General features: G+C 38.7%; 1 protein-coding gene across 3 annotated transcripts in view; it reads left to right on the forward strand.

Moving 5' to 3' along the window:
• Positions 1–477: 477 nt before the first annotated feature.
• The window catches only part of DAW1 (dynein assembly factor with WD repeats 1), a 39,748-nt gene continuing 19,332 nt past the window's right edge, over positions 478–20,893 (forward strand). Inside the window, exons 1-6 of one of the 3 annotated variants that reach the window (XM_032480414.1) lie at positions 478–534; positions 10,117–10,189; positions 13,855–13,999; positions 15,461–15,519; positions 17,793–17,915; positions 19,695–19,794. In XM_032480414.1, coding sequence (XP_032336305.1) covers positions 10,122–10,189; positions 13,855–13,999; positions 15,461–15,519; positions 17,793–17,915; positions 19,695–19,794 — 495 coding nt within the window. In that variant the 5' untranslated portion in view covers positions 478–534; positions 10,117–10,121. Of the gene's footprint in view, positions 535–1,093; positions 1,351–4,142; positions 4,270–10,116; positions 10,190–13,854; positions 14,000–15,460; positions 15,520–17,792; positions 17,916–19,694; positions 19,795–20,893 lie in introns of those variants that run through there. The other 2 variants (XM_006183268.3, XM_032480413.1) reach the window with 2 other exon arrangements.

Consider the following 20,893-nt stretch of genomic DNA (forward strand, 5'->3'; position numbering starts at 1 on the left):
GCTGCTCTTGGTAGAAATTTTCAATTTTTAAAATATTTATTTATTTATTTATTTATTTGTTTATTTATTTATTTAATAATGGAGATACTGAGGACTGAACCCAGGACCTTGGGCATGCTAAGCGTGCTGCCTCTGAGCTATTTTCCTCTCCTTCTTCACTGAAAATTATATGAAATTGTTATTCACAGTATTAACCACAATTTTCTTTTAAATTACATTTAAAAAGGTGAAGTAGAACAAGTGAGTCAGTTTAGAGAGTTGCAAGAACTTAAAGAAGCCAAGTATGAAGTTGGAAAAGGAGATGTGGCCGATGGCTGTGCCGATAACACAGCAATTGCTCAAGTTTGGGAAATTCCAACTTTGGAACTTTGGCCAAATTTCTTACACGAAACTGACAATCTGGCTAGCTGACTCTTCCTGTCCACAGTCTTCTGAAGCGAACTCGACTTGGCAGGCAAAGGACCCATGCTGGCAGGAGACAGAACGGGCCAAAAGAAGGCCTCCGAAGCCTTAAACCCTGGGTTAGGAGCACAGGTATAGGATTCCAGGCACAGGCTTCTGACACGCCTGCCTTCCCATCCCGCCTGCCTTCCCATCCCGCCTCCACCGCTCGCTGTGACCTTGGGTAGTTCAGCACTTTTCTCTAATTCTGTCTCATCCTTGAGATGGGGGTGGTAATAAATGGTGCATAACTCATACCTTTGTTAGGACTCCGAGTATAATGCATAAAGCGCTTAGTGCAGTGCATGGTTCAGCGACAGGAAATGTAGGCTATTACGCTGAGGCTGTTCTTTTGCGGGGACAGGAACAGGGCCTGAGAGCAGGGCAGTGGCAGCCCGGAGAGGGATTTTCCTCCCATCCCTCCGTTTTGTAAACCTAATGCACTAAATTGGAAACCCAGTGGACTAAAATAGGCGCGGTCCCCGGCCACGCCTCGCCCCTTGTGAGGGCGAGGGAAGACACGAGGGGACCTTGTCTCGTCCACCCAGATACCAAGGGGTGCGGGCAGAGTTGCGTGGCGGCGGCGCGGGAGGGCGCGTCCTCCCCGTGCCGCGCCCTGGCGCCCCCGCGAAACCCAGACAGATGCGGGCCGCGGCGGAAGCAGGGCGCGCTCTGCGCCCGCGCATCTCCGGGACCTCGGCGCGGGTCCTGGGCCGCCGGCCCTGCAGGATGCGTCCCAGGAGCTCTTGCTCTACGTCCGGCGCCCTGGGAGCCCGCTGTGGCGCCCGCGCATGCGCGCTGGCGCTGTCCGCTGTTTGGCCGTTTCTATGGCGACCAAGTCGGTCGCCTGGTGGTCCCCGAGCGAGAAGATGAAGCTCAAGAGCCTCCTGCTCCGGTATTACCCACCAGGTACCGGCCGAGCCACCTCTGCCCTCACGTGGGGTCCTGGCCTCTGGCACCGAGAGGGTCTGCGAGGGGAGGCGGGTGCGGGGACCTGAGGGAAAGGCGGGTCCGGAGTGGGTGACCCATGTGCGAAGGGAAGCCTGGCGCCTCCCAGATTGGGCCCCTCACTCCTTGGCATGCTGGACTCTGTTCCTTAAAACTTGAAAAAAGACTGCTTTAGGAAGTCTTTAAACTTTTAAATTGCTGAGTTATAATGCTTCCTGGTTACTTAGGAATGAAGTGGACAGGGAGGGAGAGATGGTGATTAGCGATGTCATGGGATTTTGGTTTCTGGAAGTGAAGACACAGACAAGCACCAAATTGCATTTTTTTTTTCCCCTAAAGCACCAGAATGATCAAGTCAAGGTGTGTTGAGTATGCAAAGGAAAATGCATACTTAAAAAGCATGTTATGTTAGTGGCTGCATTCGACTCTGCACATCAATCAATCCACACATTTATTGTGGGCCTACTCCCTACACCTTTGTGCTCCTTGACATGGGGCTTACAAAGTTTCCAGTGAGTTAAGGGATTATGAAATAAACCCAGAGAATGCTAGAATGCTATAGATTTAGAGCAGGACAGCTTTGCCTAGTCCTCTGGTTTTATAGGTAAAGATCCCACAATTCCAAGAGACCCAATGACCGCCTGCAACGTTGCTAAGTCCTCTGGCCGTATCACATTTCAGTCCTTGTCTTTCTTGATCAGGCAGCAGCATTCAAACCATTTGATCACTATGCCTTCCTGTGGCTTCAGGACACACACTTTTTTTTTTTTCCTGCCTCCTCACTCTTTCTCCATCCATCTTTTTACCTTGTCCTCTTCTTTCTGACCTTAACGTTGGAGGGTTCCCACTCTCTGTCCTTGGACTTGTCTAACTGTACTCATTCGCTAGGTGATCTCATCTATTTGCAAGGCTTAAAAACCATCCTGAGTAGTCCTGAGTACCCAACTGCCTGCCTGGTTCTTCGTTCGGATGTCCAGGGTGCATCTCACACGCAGCTTCCCATGGTCTCCCACATCTCAGTCAATGGAGGCTCCACTCCCCCACTTGCTTATGCGAAAACTTTGGGCTCATCCTTTTCTCCTCTCCTGCTCATTCCACATTTGGTCCAGGAATAAACACCCTGCCAGCTCACCTTCAAAATACAGACAAGAGTTCAACAACTTCTCTCCACCACTTTGGCCACCAGTCTCATTATTGCTGGAGGGAGCCTCACACTTGCCCCACTTTAGTGGCGTGACTCTGTTAAGAGCACAAATCTGATCATGCCACTCTGCTGCTTCAGCCCTTCAGTGGCTTTTCATTTCACTTAAACTGAAAGGCCTATGGTGTCCAAGGCCATATAGGACCTGCCCCCCTTTTGCCCCCTGACCTCACCTGTCCCTCCACACCCGCCACGGCACTTCTCTTCCTGGTGTTCCTTAGATGACCAGGGATGCCCCACTCAGGGTCTCTGCAGTGGCTTGCCTTTTTGCCTGGAATACTCTTCCCCTGGACATCTGCGTAAGCTGGCACTTTTACATTTTCCTTAAAAGTAAGTAAAGTGAGTAAAGTGAAACCCCCCTTTTAGAACTTACAACTTCTTTTCAAGATATTTGAGAGCCCCTTTCCTTGCTTTGTCTTTTCTTAGCATCATCTCAATGCGGCCTACCATAATTTAAATTATTTATCTTGCTTAGTCTCCGCCGCTGGAATAAAAGCTCCATGAGGGCAGGGGCTTCATTAATTTCATTTATTACAGTGTCTCTGGCACCTGGAGTAGAGCCTCTAGGTGAATGGGGCCTCTGTGGCTGCGCTCACATATTTGTTAAATAAATGAACAGCTTTAATGAGATGCTGTTTGTTAAGCAGAATTTGTCTTGAAATATGAGTGGGTCAGAGAGGTGATCTCCAAGGTCCACGCTGGCTCTAAAGTTCAGGGTTCTAATAGCAATTTTAAACTCAAGTAAAGCTTCAGACTCATAGTTGTGACTGTTGTCTTAATGATTGTCTTATAATAAGGTCATGCCATTCAGCAAGCTGCATGCTTAATTTCTGAATTCTAATCTTTGGTAAGCCATAGGAGATGCAGGTTTCCAAGACACTACTGAATAGCATGTGGATGTTGCAATAACCTTATCGACTAGGAAAAAAATCACTCACCACTGAATCATCCTCATGGTACTTTTATCCTTTTTGCCGATAAAGCAATTACTTTTACCTCCTAATCCTTTCATTTCAGTCCTCCCACTTTATTTGACTCACAGATAGGTTGGGAGCATTCATTTGTTGGCTTCCACTGAATTATTCCTCTCCCTACCTAAATTCCTGACAACTAAGGAATGTAGCAATAATTTGGCAAATCAAATATGGGACACTCCCTTTTTATCTCGACATTCACTAAGAATGAAGCTCTTCACTTTGTGAAGTGTAGGTGTTGAATACATGCTTTTCAACCAACTCAGTTACGACAATCTTTGTTTTTTATTGATTGCATGTAGGCTCCTAGTTCTTTGTCTGGAAGAAGGAACTAAATAAGTATTCGTTGAACTGGTTGGTATTCTGAAGACGTTAAAGGTTTCTGTTGATTGAATACGATCTGGATAAGGAATACAATTATCTTTTGAAGCTTAGCCTCTTAGTACATTGCAAAACTTTTGGGGTAGTGGCTTCTTACTTAAGTGTTCTGGGAATCACACCTGTTGCATAATAGTTCACAGCCAGGGGTAGGTCAAGAATATTAAGATACTGTGGGAAGCAATCACTGAAGAGCAACATGCATTCCTGTGGGCATCTCTATCTGTTTTCTGCTTGTGTTCCTGACTGCACATGTCACAGCCTCTTGTTCATCTTGGAGCTCGGCGAGCATATTGCCTCCACGTCTGGTCACCATGAAGCAGTCAAGTAAATGTTCATGTTTCAGATTTTGTGTTTTATTTTCTAGATCTGTTTGTACAGCAACCCCACCAATTTTTAGCAGTTGACTGTAGGGGTTTTAACATTTTTCATTTTATTAAAAACAAGATAATTGTGAATAAGGAAAGCAGAATTTTGTTAACTCTGTTTGCTGATTTTTAAAATGCATGTGTTCAGGAAATTAGATTATGCTGTGTGAACTGTCACTAATTCTTTCAAACCTTTCCCTGAGTTAAGGATTATGATAATATTACTTAATGTCTACATTATTTATTTACTCAAATATACATTGAATGTCTACTTTTCTCAATAATACGTAGTCCATGAGCATCCTTATATAAAATGCAAAACCCCCAAAACTCCAGAACAGGAGAGAAATAGTGCTTGATGGTAACACTATCTTGAATTGATAGAAACTTTGTATGCTTCAAGGCACTGAAAAAGTACATGAAAGTTCTTGAGTTTTCAAGTAACCTTATGGGACTCTTGATCTTCAAGAGTTTATAGTCTAATAACGTTGGTCTCTTATCCTTTTCTCCATTTCCTCCATGTTCTTTTTTTCCTCTTACTTTTTTTTATTATAAAAGTAGTGTCACTTATAACCAAATTTTGAAAAATTCATCAAGGGATACCTAAGGTCACCCTCAGCCCACTGACGGTGTGATTGCCCCTTGGAAGGACCCTCCCCCAATGTATCCATCAACAGTATTTGAAAATGCCCGTTTGCCCAGCCTTGCTAATATTGAGTGTTATCCGTCTTTGTAACTTCTGCTAATCTAATGGATAAAAACCGTATCTGCTATTTTATTTTGTATTTCTTATTGATAACATTGGGAACATTTTGTTTTGGTCTGTTTATTGATCCTGTCTTTCTTTCTTTGCAAATTGACTATTTATGCCTTTTGTTCATTGTTCATTTTCTTAAAATCATTTTTAGTGTTTTTAAAATATTAAGTTCTTTAAGCTTTGTATGTATAGTTGACTTTTTTTTTTGCTGATTATCATTTATCTTTAACTTTGTGGTATCTTTCACTGTGTAGAAGCTTAAAATTTATTTCAGGCAAATTCATCAATTTTGTTTTTTTTAGCTGTTGAGTTTCGTATCATGCTTAAAAGGCCAATTATAGACACTAAGATTTAAATATCTTCTATTATTTAGACCATTTTATATTTTATTTTAAATATAAAAATGTCTAATTGACCTAGAATATATTTTTGTACATTGTATGGTAGAAATCCAATTTTATTAATATTTCTAAAATCCAACTAATTTTTACATTGTTATTTATTGAAAAATTCATTATTTCCCCATTAATTTGAAATTTTATCTTCACTTTATTTTAAATTTTCCATACATAAGTGATTCTATTATATTGATCTAATTTTTTATCAGGGTCACACTTTATTGTTTTTGACTTTTTATAATATTTGGTAAATTTTCAAATTCCCAAAAAGAAAATCATTATAATTACTCTAATTCCATAGATTAATTTGCCATTTTCACAATATTGAATTTTCTCATCCAGAAGTATGTCTCTCCACTTATCACAATTTTCTCTTATATCCAATAGTATATCTAGGTCTTACACATTTATTGTTCATTTTATATTTATAAATCAATTATAAATGTGATCTTTTCTTCACTTGCACACTGAGAAAGAAACTAGAGGAGAAGCAGGACTGAAGGGGTCAGATCTGGAACTGGATTGAAGTGCGAGAGAGACATCTACATGACTGGAACTGGAAGTCCAGACTGAAGCGTTAACAATTAGTCATTGTTGGTACATTGATGACAGTTAAAGCCATGGGTTTGGGTGAATTTATATAGAGAAAAATGTAAAGTAAGAAGAGAAGAATTCCTAGATCTGAGCCCTAAAGACCATCAGTACTTAAAGATCAGGCAGAAGAGGAGGCACCAGTAAAGGAGAATGAAAAGTAGCAAAGTGGAGAAAAAGACAGAAATTTCACTAAAGCCTATTGCAGGTAGCGTCTGAGGAAGGAGGGAGTTGTTCACGGTGTTGATTATTTCTGAAAGGACATGTGCTATCAAGACGGGGATTGTCAACTGCACCAAGCAATGTCAACTGCACCAGTCTGGGGACACTCATCAGATCATCTGCCAGTTAGTTTGTGTAGTCAATGAACACTATTGAACATTTCCTGGGTATGGCATTTTGTGGTAGACCCTAGGGATAAGGAGAAGACAGACTCAGGAACACACAGTCTAATGAATCAGTTATTGCTAGGAGAGAAAACTGAAGGAGAAATGGAAGCCAGAGAGGGGAAGGTGTAAGTCTCATCCATTTGACAGTACTGTTTGGTACTTGAACTTGGCCAAATCATGTCCCTACTACATGCATAAATCATCATGACTCGTTCTGAGGAAGTTCCTCCTAGGAGTATTAAAGAAACATGTTTTATTCTCCCAAATATGTTACAATCTCACTGCGGAGAAAACGCATCAATGCAATTTAGGTAATACAAGGTAGCCATGTAGATGATGTGACAAGGTAGTATTTGATACTGTATAATAAGCACTATTTAGTAAGACATACTGTATGCCAAGTGCTTTATATACATGTTATTTAATCCTAACCAGTGAACTGAAGGTGTGATTCACAGATGAGAAAACTGAGACATAAAGAGATTGCTTTACTAGTATCATGAAATTAGTAAGGAATTGAGCTGGAACTAGACTTGGATCTGTTTGATGCCAAGTACATGCCTTTTTGACTCTGCTACGTTCTGTCTCAATGTTTCAATGCTTTTGAAAAGTAAATACAGTGTTTGGATAGAATTTCCTATTCACCCTTGATCTGAATTGCTGCTGGAATCGTATCTGTTACATCAAATTATGGTCAGTTGCAGTGATTCTCAAAGTGTAAGGGGATCTCTTTCATTGTCAAATCCCTTTTTATAATAACACTAGATATTTGCTTTTCTCACTGTATAGATATTTGCACTAGTGGTGCAAAAGCAATGGAAGGTGAAACTGCTGGTACCTTCCTATAAATAAAGCAATGGCACCAAACTCTAACAGTGGCCACTGTATTCTTCACTGACACACTTGCAGTAGGAAAATCAAACAACCCCTCTCCCTCCCAGATCCTCAGTTTTACTTAAGAATGTCCTTGGTGGAGCAATACAAATTATTAATGTACTGAACTACTGACATGTGAGTACTCGTGATTTGGGTGATAAAGTAGAAAAGTACTTACAAGCACTCTTGCTGCACAGTGATCTACAAGCGTTAACTTGAGCAAAGTGCTTGTGCAGCTGTTTGAGCTGAAAGATGAGCTCACCATTTCTCCTTTCCCGGAACATCATTTTCACCTGAAAGACTGAGAAACAAACATGGCTTTCAGACTTGGACATTAGGCAGACATTTTCTTGAAAATGAACAAAGTGAGCCTGAAATGTTCAAGCAAAACTGTCACTGTTTCTTGCCAGTGATAAAATTTGACCTTTCAAAGCAAAAATTAGAACTTCAGAAAATTTGTATCTAACATCATAAGCTTGACAGTTTATCAACAGCAAAACAGTTTTCTGATGATACCTATTGACAGAGATATTAACAAATGTGATTTTTTGAGACTGTGTGATGAAATACGTCCACATTTAGAACTCAATAAACTAATATTTTTCAAGTATCAAGCACGATGTTGTGAATCACACGTGGTAAAAGATCAATTGAAAGTGTGAGACAGACCAATAGATTTTAATGTAACAGTTCACTGATGTGGTTTTAGATTCTGAATTGCAACCAATCTTTATAAAATTACCATTTGTTGAGTTGTAATGTAGTATCAGAGAAGAATATCCTAATTTACACAAAAAGCCAATTAAAATATTCCTCCATTTTCTAACAACGTATCTGTGTATGCCCAGATTTTTTCTTATACTTAATTTAAAACATCCTACAACAGTAGCTTAAATGCAGGAGTAGAGGTGAGAATCCAGCTGTCTTTAGTTAAGTCAGATATTAAAGAGATTTACAAAAGTGTTACCCTTCAGTCTTTTTTTTGGTGGGGGGAATAGTTACTTCTATAAGATATGCTATTTGTGTTAACATGCTATGAATTTACTATTGCTACTTAAAACATTTTAATAATTGTTTTAAAAATTTCTCAATTTTAATGTGGAAAATATTAGAAAAATCAAAATTCTCAATAATTTAAAAAGTTTAAAGTGGTCCTGAGGCCAAAACTTTTCAGTTCCACTTTACAGCTTTGTGTTGGGGACTGGGAGAGCCCAGAGCATATCCCTAGACGTGTTACAATAAAGGCTCTGTTCAATTTTTTTCAGTCTATTATCTCTCTGTTGTTCAGACTGAACATATTCTATTAATTTGTTTTCAAGTTCACTGATTCTGTCCTTCATCGTCTTCACTCTACTATTGAGCCTGCTCAGCAAGTTTCTCATTTTAGTTACTGTATTTTTTGTAATTCCATAATTCCCATAATTTGTTTTAATACCTTCTATTTGTTTTCTAAGATTTTTCATTTGTTTCAAGTGAATTTGTCAATGACTGCTGGAGCATTTTCATCACACTGCCTTGAAAATCCTTGCCAGATGATTCCAGGATCTGATTCATCTCCACGTTGGCATTTATTGATTGTCTTTCTCTGGTTCTTGGTGTGATGGGCGATTTAATTTTTTTATTGTATCTTGGGTTTTGGGGTTTATTAACTATATTTTCACAGCTGTTGAAATAATGAATGACTTTTTATTGTATCCGGGAGACTCTTGACTCTACCTAAGTCTATTTTGGCATGTTTATTTTATATAAACATTTTATTTTTATATAAACATTTTATTTTATATTTTACTATGTTTAGACTTAGCACATAGTGTTGTTCTGCTTTTGTGGGCTTTAGTTACAATGACACTTGAGTTTTCTGAGCCTTTGCAGTGTTGTTCTGGTCTGGTCTAAGACTCCTGCTTTGCTTTGTCTTAGCAAGTCTCTGGCTTAGTCTTTGCTGGTGCCACCTGCAGGGGCAGAAGGTATGTCCCCAGTGTGCCTGCTCTCACTTTGTGACCTTTCAGGGGTGGAGGACAAGCCCCGGGCTTGGTTTGCTGCTGGTTGACAGTCAGGGAGCCACTGCTTTGGTACCTTGTTGTGGAATGGGGTCTGGGAGGTCCTGGGACTTCGCTGCTGCTGCCATAGGCAGATGAGATGGCCCCCTGGGACACAGGCTGAGGAGCAGGAGTTGAGATGGTGTGGGGCTTTGCTGCTGTGGCTGCTGTGGGCAGATGAGACCGTGCTGGGGCCCAGCTTTGCAGTGGGGACTGGGGCAGTGGGCTTCCACGGGTGGCTGGGACTGCCTGCAGGGGCCCCCATGGTAGAGCATAGTTGAGGGCTCCCCACTAGCACTTTGTTTGACTTCTATTTTCCTGATCCTTTGGCCACGGAGAGCAAGCTTTTTGTTGTTGTTTTTGATTTTGTTATCTACAATTTTTGGTGGTTCTAGGCTGCAAGTCCCTCTGGCCCCCAGTGTTGGGGGTGGATGGGAAATAAGAAGACAATTTGGGGAGCTCACCACGTTGTCATTGCTCAAATCCTGAGGCCTCTAGCCATCCACCGTCTTCTGTTCAACTTTCAGTTACTCTAGCATTATAGAATAATGTCACGTGATTTTATTTGTGCTTAGAGGATGGATCAAGGGGTAATGGGTCTCTGCAATCTTGTTTTGAAATCAGGCGTCCCTGCATGTGTTTTAGGTTGAAAAATTTAAAAAACTGGAAAAAAGAGAATGAAAAATCTGTCAAAGTAGGCTAACTTTTGGCACAGGCTGCCATCATAAGTGTTTTATAACATATTTGTTTGTTTCTTAGGAATTATGTTGGAATATGAAAACAGTGGAGAATTAAAGACCAAATCCATAGATCTGCTTGATCTTGATCCCAGGTAAGCTGGCTGTAGATGCAACATGTACTTCCTATCCAAGATCGTTGCTGGGAAACCCTGACACAGGATGATGTATGCACAAGCTGTGTAATCTGAAGACAACACATTTACTGAAAAAAAAAGAAAAGAAAAAAATATTGGTCCATGGTGTATTACTTCCTGTTTGTTTCAGTGACTTTTACTTGAGTATCTTGCTGAATGAGGAGGAGGTGGAAAAAGGATCATTAATCTTTCTTTTCTTCTTCCCAAACTGGCCTAATTTACAAAAAATAAACCTATTAGTTTAGAATAATTTTAGGAAAGTTGTGAAGAAAGAGTGCCCATGTACCCCGTAGACAGTTTCCCCTATTATTAACATCTTAATTAGGACGGTACATTTGTCACAATTAATGAACCAGTATTGATCTATTATTGTTAACGAAAGACAGTATTGTATTCAGTTTTCCTTAGTTTTTGCCCCATTCTTTTTCTCTCCCAAGATCCTAGCCAGGATACCACGTAACATTTAGTCATGAGTCTCCTTAGGCTCCTTGTGGTTGTGACTTTCTCGGATGTTCCTTATTTTTGATGACTAACACTTTTGAAAAGTCCTGGTTATTGAATTTTAAGAACATTCCCAAGCCTTACTATTTTCTCAGTAGATAAATATTTCACAAGGCTGACCACATCTGATCTTCCGCATTAATTGTCAGGGAGCAGAGTTGGGGTGACCAAATCTTTGTCTCCGAAGCTTGGTGTGCACTCAGAAGAAATCTCCTTGTGAGATCATGTTGTTCCGAATTCACTCCCTTTAGAAAACTTTGTGCAAAACTTCACATAAAGAGACAGAATGAGACTGATTTTACCTGTTCTAGATTATATCTGAGCTCAAGTTCAGATAAGGTGAAGCTATTCTCAGTGGGTGAGGAACAAAACAATAAAAATACTGCGATATGTGTTTCACAGTGTGGCCCAGAGGAACTAGCAATTTTCCATTGTGACTGTCCTTTTACGTTGTCATGATTCGTAGGAAGGGGAACGGAGACCATCAGCAAAGGGACCTCTCATGTAACTAAAATTAAACATGGGCTGCTCTCTGGTGCCTGATGGCTGGTGAGAGCTGCTGCCACTCAGGAGGCTTGGAGTTTAAGGGGAAGACTTGTCTTATGGGGAAGACAGAGGATGGCTCAAAGGTGATGGCTTAGTTAGAGTCCAAGTCTTATTCCAGGTGCCTGGTGTAGAAAAGGTCCTCAATAGGCATTTTTTTTAAATCAAAGAATAAATAATGGCATGGATAATATCTTTGAGTTTTATCTACACCATTTCTTATTTGAGCTGTTTTCAAGGAAGGCAAGACCTGAGAGCCAATCAATCTTTTTGTTATTTTTATAAATAGAACACATTACTGACTTGTGTGATTATGCCAGCGTGCAGAAAGTTCCTTTGTTAGACATTCATTTATGTAGTCAGCAGTGATGTACTTGGCATGGAAAGCTCTAGGTCAGAGTCTATGAGAGGCTATAAAGATACCAATCATATATCCTGCCTCAGTGGGCTTATTGTCTTTGAGAAACAACTTGTACAGAGTAGAACATCATATGAGTGGCACAGATAGACTTCTGTATGAAAGTATGACTTCCAAAAACACAGAATTTTTTTACTTACAATGTATGGATCCTTCAGTCACTTCAAAGCGGGCTTGTGGGGCTGGGAAACCAGGAGCAATTAACACTGTGACCAAAAGTTGAGCTTTTTCATAGGATGCCATAGTCATCCTGTGCAGTGAATAAATGTCTTAAAGTTGAAAAAAAAAGTCTCAAAGGATGGATCTTATTTCTAGTTCTGGCCAAGACTCCAAAAGTATTTTGCAAAAAGAAAAAAAAAACCTCTTGTATTATATATAACATACGGAATTACTGTATTGGAAAATAACAGAGTAAGGCAGGGTTAGCATGGATTAAATATCTGGTTAATTTGGCTCTTGCTAGGAATTTTTTTTAAATTGAAATATAGTCAGTTTACAGTGTTGTGTCAATTTCTGGTGTACAGCATAGTGATTCAGTTATGCATATACATACATGTATTTATTTTCATATTCTTTTTAGTTATAGGTTACTGCAAGATATTGAGTAAAGTTCCCTGTGCTGTGGTACAACCAGTAAATCTATTTTGATTCATAACATTTGTTGGAAACCTTTCCAAGGGGCATTATTATCTTTTTAATTCTTATGAAGCTATAACCTTTCTGACAACTGACTCTCAGTGTTTATCAGTCATCATTATGAACCATCTCTGATTTGTTTCCATCCCCAATATTCACTGTTACTCCGATAGACCGTGTTTCTTGAGAGCTGGGGCCAGGGCCTAACCTAGGGCAGATAATAAATGCTAGTTGAATGAGTGGTCTCCTAGCTTAGCGCCTTGCACAAAACGGGAGCTCAGAGAACGTGTGTTTGTGAAGAGGAGGAGGATGCTTATCAGACTTTGAGTTTCTGGGAAGCAGATGCTGAGACAGAAGTAGGTGGGTCCACAGTGATAGGGAAGTGACACCCATGACAGATCCAAGGATGAGGCAGGGTTAGGCAGGAGCAGCCAGTCAACCGTGAAGACCACGCAGATTTGACAGCAGAGTCCCTGCCCGCCCAAAACCATGCTCCGCAACGAAGCTGGCTGGTTTGCAGAGTCCCTCGTGGGGCAGAAAGGGCCAGGCTCTGAGGTCCCCTTGCTCAGCTCCGGGCTGAGGGTCCCGGACAAGAGCAAGCCCTGGGTGCAGGTGCTGAGCTGGGTCCCAAAGGAGCTGCATCTGGAGGCTGTCAGCCAGCTGGGCCACGAGTCTTTTCTCAATGAGTATTTGTGACGTGTTTTGCAAAATGACCTATTTTGGATTATTTGCTCTATACAGACATTATTTATCTTGAGTTAATATATCTGTCTAGCACAATTTACCAGAATTGCCGTAGATTATCTGAATACTAGGGAAAACTTGCATCTGTGCTTTTCAAACCAGTTCTCTTTCAGGGAAATAATGTTACAGCCCAGAAGAAATTAATAATAATAATGATAATAATAATAGTAATAGTAATAATAATAGTAATAATAATAGTAATAATAATAATCATAATAATAATCATAATAATAATACTTTGAATATTTATTTTTGGTTAGGTACTGTTTCTTTCTCTAAAAGCACTGAAAACCTAACCTTTCTGAACCTCAGTTTCTTCATCCCTAAAATAGTTATGATAAAAGCATTAAATTACAGGGTTGTTACAGGATTAAATAAGAGAACATCTATCAGGTGAAAAATACGGTAGGACCAGGCACACTCAATATATGTTCATTTAAAGAAAAAAGAAACAGGAAAATACAGATAAAAAGAGCTCGTGTTCAGAAGCAGTGTGCACTTGGCCTTCCCGGGTAAGCAAATCAGAATCTTTGCACACCTCCCCTGGGAGAGGTCTCAGTGAATGGGAAGACTTTCAAGGGAAACCAGGCAGCTTTTCGGGGCCACAGTGCTTTTTGATTTCTGTGATTTTTCTCCCCAGAAATCTCTTGGTAACGATGATGGTGGTGTTGACATTTTATAAACATTGCGTTTCGTTAAGGAATGCAATCTTTCATGTAATGAACGTGTAGGCAATTTTTGGCACGGAAAAAAAAAACCTTTTTCTTTTGGTGCATTTCAGTACAGATGTCAACGCCTTAGTAGAAGAGATACAGAAAGCAGAACCTCTAATCACAGCTTCACGATCAGACCAAGTCAAACTTTTAATACAGAGATTACAGAATAAACTCAAACAGCACAGCAACCACAAATTCTACCTATTTAAGGTAAAGCATGCTTTAAAAATACTAACTAGAGGAACTTCAGTGAGTAACTTAACTGCTTTGCTGATCTGAGGTAAAATACTGTTCACGTTTTCTCTTTCCCTCAGTGCGTCACACATTTTTGCTGAGACTAAGTCTTAATAAATGCTTATTGAATGAATGAATGAAATTCAAAGTTTATTTGTTGAGAGGCTCAATAAAGATTTGTACTATTAACTTGAACTCTTTTTTATATGATAAATCTAAAGGATAGCCATAAAAGTAGTTCTAAGTTATTGAATAAGTAAAATTTTTTTCAGTTAGAGTAATATTAAGACTTATTTTGTGATATATCAATATTTCAAATTTTCTGCTTCCATGTGAACTAAAATATATTTAAGTAAATTATTTATTGATATAGATTAAGTAATAATTTAAATTCAATGTAAAACTTATTTTCTCTGTAATTTTGGTGACTAAATTAAAATATAGCAAGTATTTTTAAAACTTAATATATGTTTATATTATTATCATATTACATTATTTATATGTAATATGTATTTTATTTTATTATTTTAAAAAATATAAGAAGTGTTTATTACTTCAAGAACACCTTTTTTCTTTATTTAACATTTAATGATTTATTCTAGAATTGCATCATTGATTTTCTTTTTTATGACTTAAATGTACTTATTATTTATGTACTTAGCATATTCTGTCTGATATAAAATATCAAAGCAATTTTCTGTATTCATTCAATTTACTCAAAGGGGATGATGGTTATTGCACTATTTCTTTTTCCAGCTGGTGGCACTATTTAACTTCAAATATGAGCTCTATAACTAGCATGATATTGTACTTTATCCTCCAAAGGGAACATTTTTGATAGTGAAAGGGGACACTATTAATAGTTATACTCAGGCAACAGAAAAATTGGGGCTTTCCCAGTCTAGCCAATTACTCCGTCTGTAAACAGACTATCCGATTTAAGTCTATTATTCAATAAATATTAAGCATCCACTATGTGCTAGACATGGGTATGGAAAGATAAGTAACAAGACATACCTTGACTCCAAGGGAGCTTTAGGATTCAAAAAGGAATAACGCATTGTAAATCTGTACTTGAGATGTATCGAGTTTATTTCCTATAAGCACTGTTTATGCATATATACAAAACCATGAGCAATATGTAAAAGACAATGTAAGTTAGTGCTATTTGGTATCTTATAGCCATAATCTATCTAAAGGCAAATTGATGGAAAACACAGATCCAACTATGTTTCTGTAATTATTTGTAACTACCAAATGTGCTGTTGGTCTTAATAATAGAAACTAAAATATATTTTTTCTCATTTGTTCAGATGCTGTATATTGTCCATTTATTACATATGATTAAGATAAATTTGAATGTTTTTATTGGTTTGAAGTTAAAATGAATGGATCAAACAACTGTGAGTTTAAAATAAATGTTTTCTCTCATTGAAGGTTCTCAGAGCCCATATACTGCCATTGACAAATGTTGCACTTAATAAATCAGGCTCATGGTAAGGTTCTGTGTTTATTTATTAAAAAAATTTATTAGACTTTATTTTTTAGAGCTGTTTTAGGTTTGCAGTAAAATTGAGCAGAAGGTACAGAGATTTCCTGCGTGCCCTCTGCCTCGTGCCCCACACATAGCTTCCCCTACTATCAACATGCCCACAGAGACCTGCATTTGTTACAGTTGTCGAACCTATACTGACACATCACTATCATGGAAAGTTCATAGCTATATTAGAATTCTCACGGGTTTTGTACATTCTCTGGGTTGGCCAATGTTTAACAACATCTATCCACCAATATGGTGACACTCAGAGCAGTTTTGCTGCCCTAAAATCCCCTGTGCTCTGCTTATTTATTTCTATGTGTATGTCTATTTCTCTTCTTGGTTTCTAATTTTTAATAATCATGGGATACTTCTTTTTTAAATTGTGTACATGCAAGGTATACAACATGATGATCTGATATACACATACACAGTAAAATGATGACTACATCGAGCTAATTAGCACATCATCTCCTTACATGACCAATTTCTATGAGTGTGATGAGAGCATCGGAAGTCTATTCTCTCAGCAGATTTCCAGTATTCAGTACAGTATTATTAACCATAGTCATCGTGCCGGTACATTCGATCTCTAGACTTATTTCTACATAACTGCAACTTTGTACTCATTTCCCACCCCGCCAGCCCCTGGTAACTACTGCTGCTTCTGTGAGTTTAACTTTATTTATTTATTTGTTTAGATTCCACATTTAAGTGAGATCATATGGTATTTGTCCTTCTGTGTCTGGCTTATTTCACTTAGCATAGTGTCCTTCAGGCTTATCCATGTAGTAGCAAATGGGAGGATGTCCTTCTTCCTCATGGCCAAATAATATTTCATTATATACATGTATATATCACATTTTCTTCATCTGTCCATCCTTTGACAGATACTCAGGTGGTTTCCATACCTTGAGTATAGTGAATAATGCTGCAATGAACAGGGGAATGCAGGTGTCTCTGTGAGGTCCTGATTTCATTTCCTTTGGATATATACCCAGAAATGGTCTTGCTGGGTCATGTGGTAATTCTGTTTTTAATTTTTTGATAACCACCATGCTGTGTTCCGTAATGATTGTACCAATTTATATTCCCCAAGAAGCTAGGAGGAAATGCTTAGTAGAGAACCAAAGATACATTGCCTTGTCAACCTTCCTGTTTAGTTGGATTTAGAGACCAGAATTTACCACCTTTTATTTTTACCACTTCACATTAAGACCGACTTTTCAAAAGTGTGCATTTTTCCCCTGTGTTTGGGAAATATCTTTCCTCATGGAGTATTTAAGGAATAACTAAGATACTGCTGTTTTACTTTAAACTATTAGAGGTCAATATACTAGGAACTCCTGTAGTAGAAGTCGCATTAAAGGATTGTTAAGTATTAAACACCTATTTATTGAACACTTCTCAGTATCCCAGTCGTATTCCAGGACCTGGGTAACCATAGAGGGTGGTAAACCAGATGGGTAGAAGGACTAACAGGTGGGAAAGAAACAATCCAGTTTTTCAGAGACTAGCGGGGAGGTGAATGTGGCTGATCAGGGTGTGTTTTGGGGGGACGTTGGGGTCCCAGAGATAGCCAAGGCTTCCAGCCTTGTGGACCCTGAGCAGACTTTGAATTTTCCTTTAGATTGCTAGGAGGCCATTTAAGGGAGGTTAAAAATGACAACTCCACTTTCGGTGAGGAAAACAGGTTTACAAAGACTACGTGTGAGCTGAGACCTATTAGAAAGTGTTTTCATTTGTTTAGGCAAGAGATGGAGGTAATGGAGCTAGTGAGAAGTGGCCATGCTAGGGATGTATTCTGAGGCTGAGGTAACAGAATTTGCTAGTAGATTTTGTGTGGGATGTGAGGGAGAGAACGGAATCAAAGATGATGCTAAGATTTCATGGTTTGATCAGCTGGAAGAATGATGCTGTTTGTTGAGATATATTAGAGTTTCAGAAAAGGTTTCTGAATACTAACATCACTTAATTATACACTTACTTATATTTTAGGAATGATCATTGGTAGAATGACTCTTTATTTAGTTTGGGTTTGGGGTAAAGTTGGAAAATTTTTAAGTCAAAGGATTTAGATATTGTTCCCAATTTAACTGTTCTGCACACACACAATTTCCCTTGTAGAAAGCGGAATAAATGGAGTTATAATGTTGCAGGCAAAAAGTGAGGTCTCTTTTGACACACTGCTGCTCTTCCCGCCTTGCGATGTGTTTATGCTCCTTGTGTTAGCTTTATCACAGGGAGCTATGATCGGACATGCAAACTCTGGGACACGGCATCTGGAGAGGAGCTTCACACCCTGGAGGGTCACAGGAATGTGGTTTATGCCATAGCATTCAACAATCCTTACGGGTAAAGAGACATTCACTCACTCACTTAGTCCTTATTAATCCATTAATCCATTTATTCTTCTTTCCCTCCATCTGTTGGGGGAGGAAAGGAGGAAGCAGAGAATTAAAATTTCCTGAATGCCTGACATGCTTTGAAAACCATCTTCAGGGCTTAAAGAAGCTTTGGGATAGATATTACTATCCTCATAGAAAGTATGTAAAGTTCAGGTACCTTTCCCAGGATCACACAGCAGTAGAGAAGTGAGCAGGAGTCCAGGCTCAGGCAGGCTGACTCTCTACCCCTGGGAGTTCTCTGACAGGCAGTTCCTGCCCTGTTAATAGTGCTGGACTGATGGTGCTGGAGGATGTGACCTGTATGCATAATATGGTTTACTTCTGTCAATTTATAGTCTTACAGGCAGAAAAAAATGTGTGTAGGAACATAATAAATAATAGCACAAAATACAGAAGTATTTTTAAACTAACTTCTGGTTAACCCATTCAGTAGATGAACCAAGATTCTCTATCTTTCTGAATGACATACCACTGGTACCCACGGCTGCCTGAATGCTTGCAGAAACTAGACTACTCACCAGTATACTTTACCACTCTTCCCACTGGTGAGGTTCTAAACTTGTGAAAGTTAGTTCTATTTGTCCACAAACCTGCTTATGTTGGTCGTGCTTTCAATGTCTAATTATTTAATTATTGCTTAAACTAATGAAATAGGAGTGTGAAAATAAAGCTGCTGTCTTCTACGAGAACATAATAAAGGTACATATCTTTTTAAAAAAATTGTTACTAAGTTGTAGATGCGATCATTATAAAAGTTAGAGGAAAACATTGCAGAAAGGGCCCTTCTTTCCTCTAGTGTCAGAGACCACAGAAGACTATGCGGGGGACTGAGAACAGAGGAGTGACGCAAGGTGTTAGGTGCAGTCTGGGTCATTATGAATTCTGCGGCTGTGCTGAGCACTTATGCTTTGCTTTGAGATATGCATTTTGGGCTATAAGACCCCTCACACTTTCAGACAGTGAGCTTGCACTGTAAATATGACCCGACTGCATGAAATTCTGATGGCTTGCTACAGAAGACAGACAGGGCTCAGGGGTAAAGGAAAAGATTTTAGCTCCATGATCAAAGGTGGAACAGGCTAACCTCCTCTTACTTGTTGGGTGTTGACAGTGGCCTTGCTCCATGGTAAACACTGGAAGCCTCCTGTCTGAAAGGGACTGAGTTTTTCTCATACTTCCCCTCTAAGCCCGCTTTCTTCTTCAGAGACCTTACAATGGAAATAATATAGGTATTATTTTCTCAAGGAGATATTCACTGTCTAACTTCTCAAAACCTTATCTAACCATATGTTTAACTGGATTTATATCTTTCCATTTTCCTTCTTTTAAATTGGATATTATCCTTTTCAGTAGATCTACTAATAGAATTTTTCCATGTTCCTGCAACTCTAGTAATTACACATGGTTAATTTCTATTTGTTAGTGATGTTCTAAACTAAATCTTTTACCATATTCATTGTGCTAATTAAAATTATTATAATCTTAAACATAATTTGTACATTTAATGGAAAATGTTAAAAATTAAACATATAAACTGATACTGTTCAAAAATTAGAACTTTATTTTGTTATCCAGTGAAACAAATGTAGGATTGCTTATTATATAAAAAAGTAAATTTCTGAGTAGATAGAGATCCATGTATTAATATCTCTTATCTTTATTCTGTGCATCAAATACTGTGGTTGAATTTATTTTCAAATCCTGTGCATATATTTTTAAATCTTAGTGACAAAATTGCCACTGGGTCCTTCGATAAGACTTGTAAACTATGGAGTGTAGAAACGGGAAAATGCTATCACACCTTTAAGGGTCATACAGCAGAAATAGTGAGTATATTTTATTAAATTTTTATGTTGCCAATCCTTTTGTTTTTGTTTTGTTTTACTTTTTCTTTTTTTTTTTCCATAGACCTTACTTTTTAAAGAGCAGTTTTAGGTTCACAGCAAAATTCAGCGAAAAATACGAATGTATTTTTCCTGTATATTCCCCACCTCTCCCCTGATGCCCCATTGTCAGCATCCCCACCAGGGGATGAGGCTACATTGGCACATCGTTGCTATTTCTTTTTAGGATTCCATTGTAAAAGTAGAGGCTATACCTTTATAATTAATTTTAAAATCGATCTAGTATTTTTAGTTTCTGTATCTTATGCATTGATATAATTTACAAACTACTCTAGTTTTGATATCTTGCAGATACTGTCAAAGACCCATATCTGCACAAAGCAGACAAATAATGTGATAAGTCAATGAGTATCCAGCCTGACCTCTTCTTTCTCATGGACTTGTCTTTAGAGAGCTGACTTGATGAGGGTTGATGATGTTCTTAAGATAGCTTTTAAAATAACTCTTTTATATCATATAAAATATTAAGCTGATTGTTTTCTGGATGTGATTAAAACTCAAATTTGCATAAGGAATAGCTCTCACTATTGGGAAGCCCTCCCCCTTGGCCGATTATCTGTTCCATCTTCTAACAATTAGGGAGATAATTGGCACCCTATGGAACAAGTGATAGCTTTTAAAAATAAACAGTCTGTTTATTATAAAAATGTATTTTTATCCTTCAAATTCATTTCATATTCATGGTATGTTCAAGGTACTTTGCTAGACACTGGGGATACTGCAGTGAGAAATTGTAACTCACCCTTTAGTGGCGCTCAACATGCACAGGGCACTGCCTTAAGCCCTCTACATATATTTGCTTAGTTGTTTCTCATAACAGCCCAAAGGGGTGGATATTTCCCCATTTTACAGTTGGGGATGCTGAGGCATAGAGAGCATAGTGACTTGCACAAAGTCATAAGAATGACATTATCCTTACATTCATAGTGTGGCCATGTTTCCGTACTGCCTTGGAATTTTGAAAAGGTTTTCTTTATTTATAGTTCCTAGGAAGAGGCGTTCGTATTTTTTGTAGAACAAA

The sequence above is a fragment of the Camelus ferus genome, chromosome 5 (assembly GCF_009834535.1).
Source record: "Camelus ferus isolate YT-003-E chromosome 5, BCGSAC_Cfer_1.0, whole genome shotgun sequence".
NCBI lineage: Eukaryota > Metazoa > Chordata > Mammalia > Artiodactyla > Camelidae > Camelus > Camelus ferus.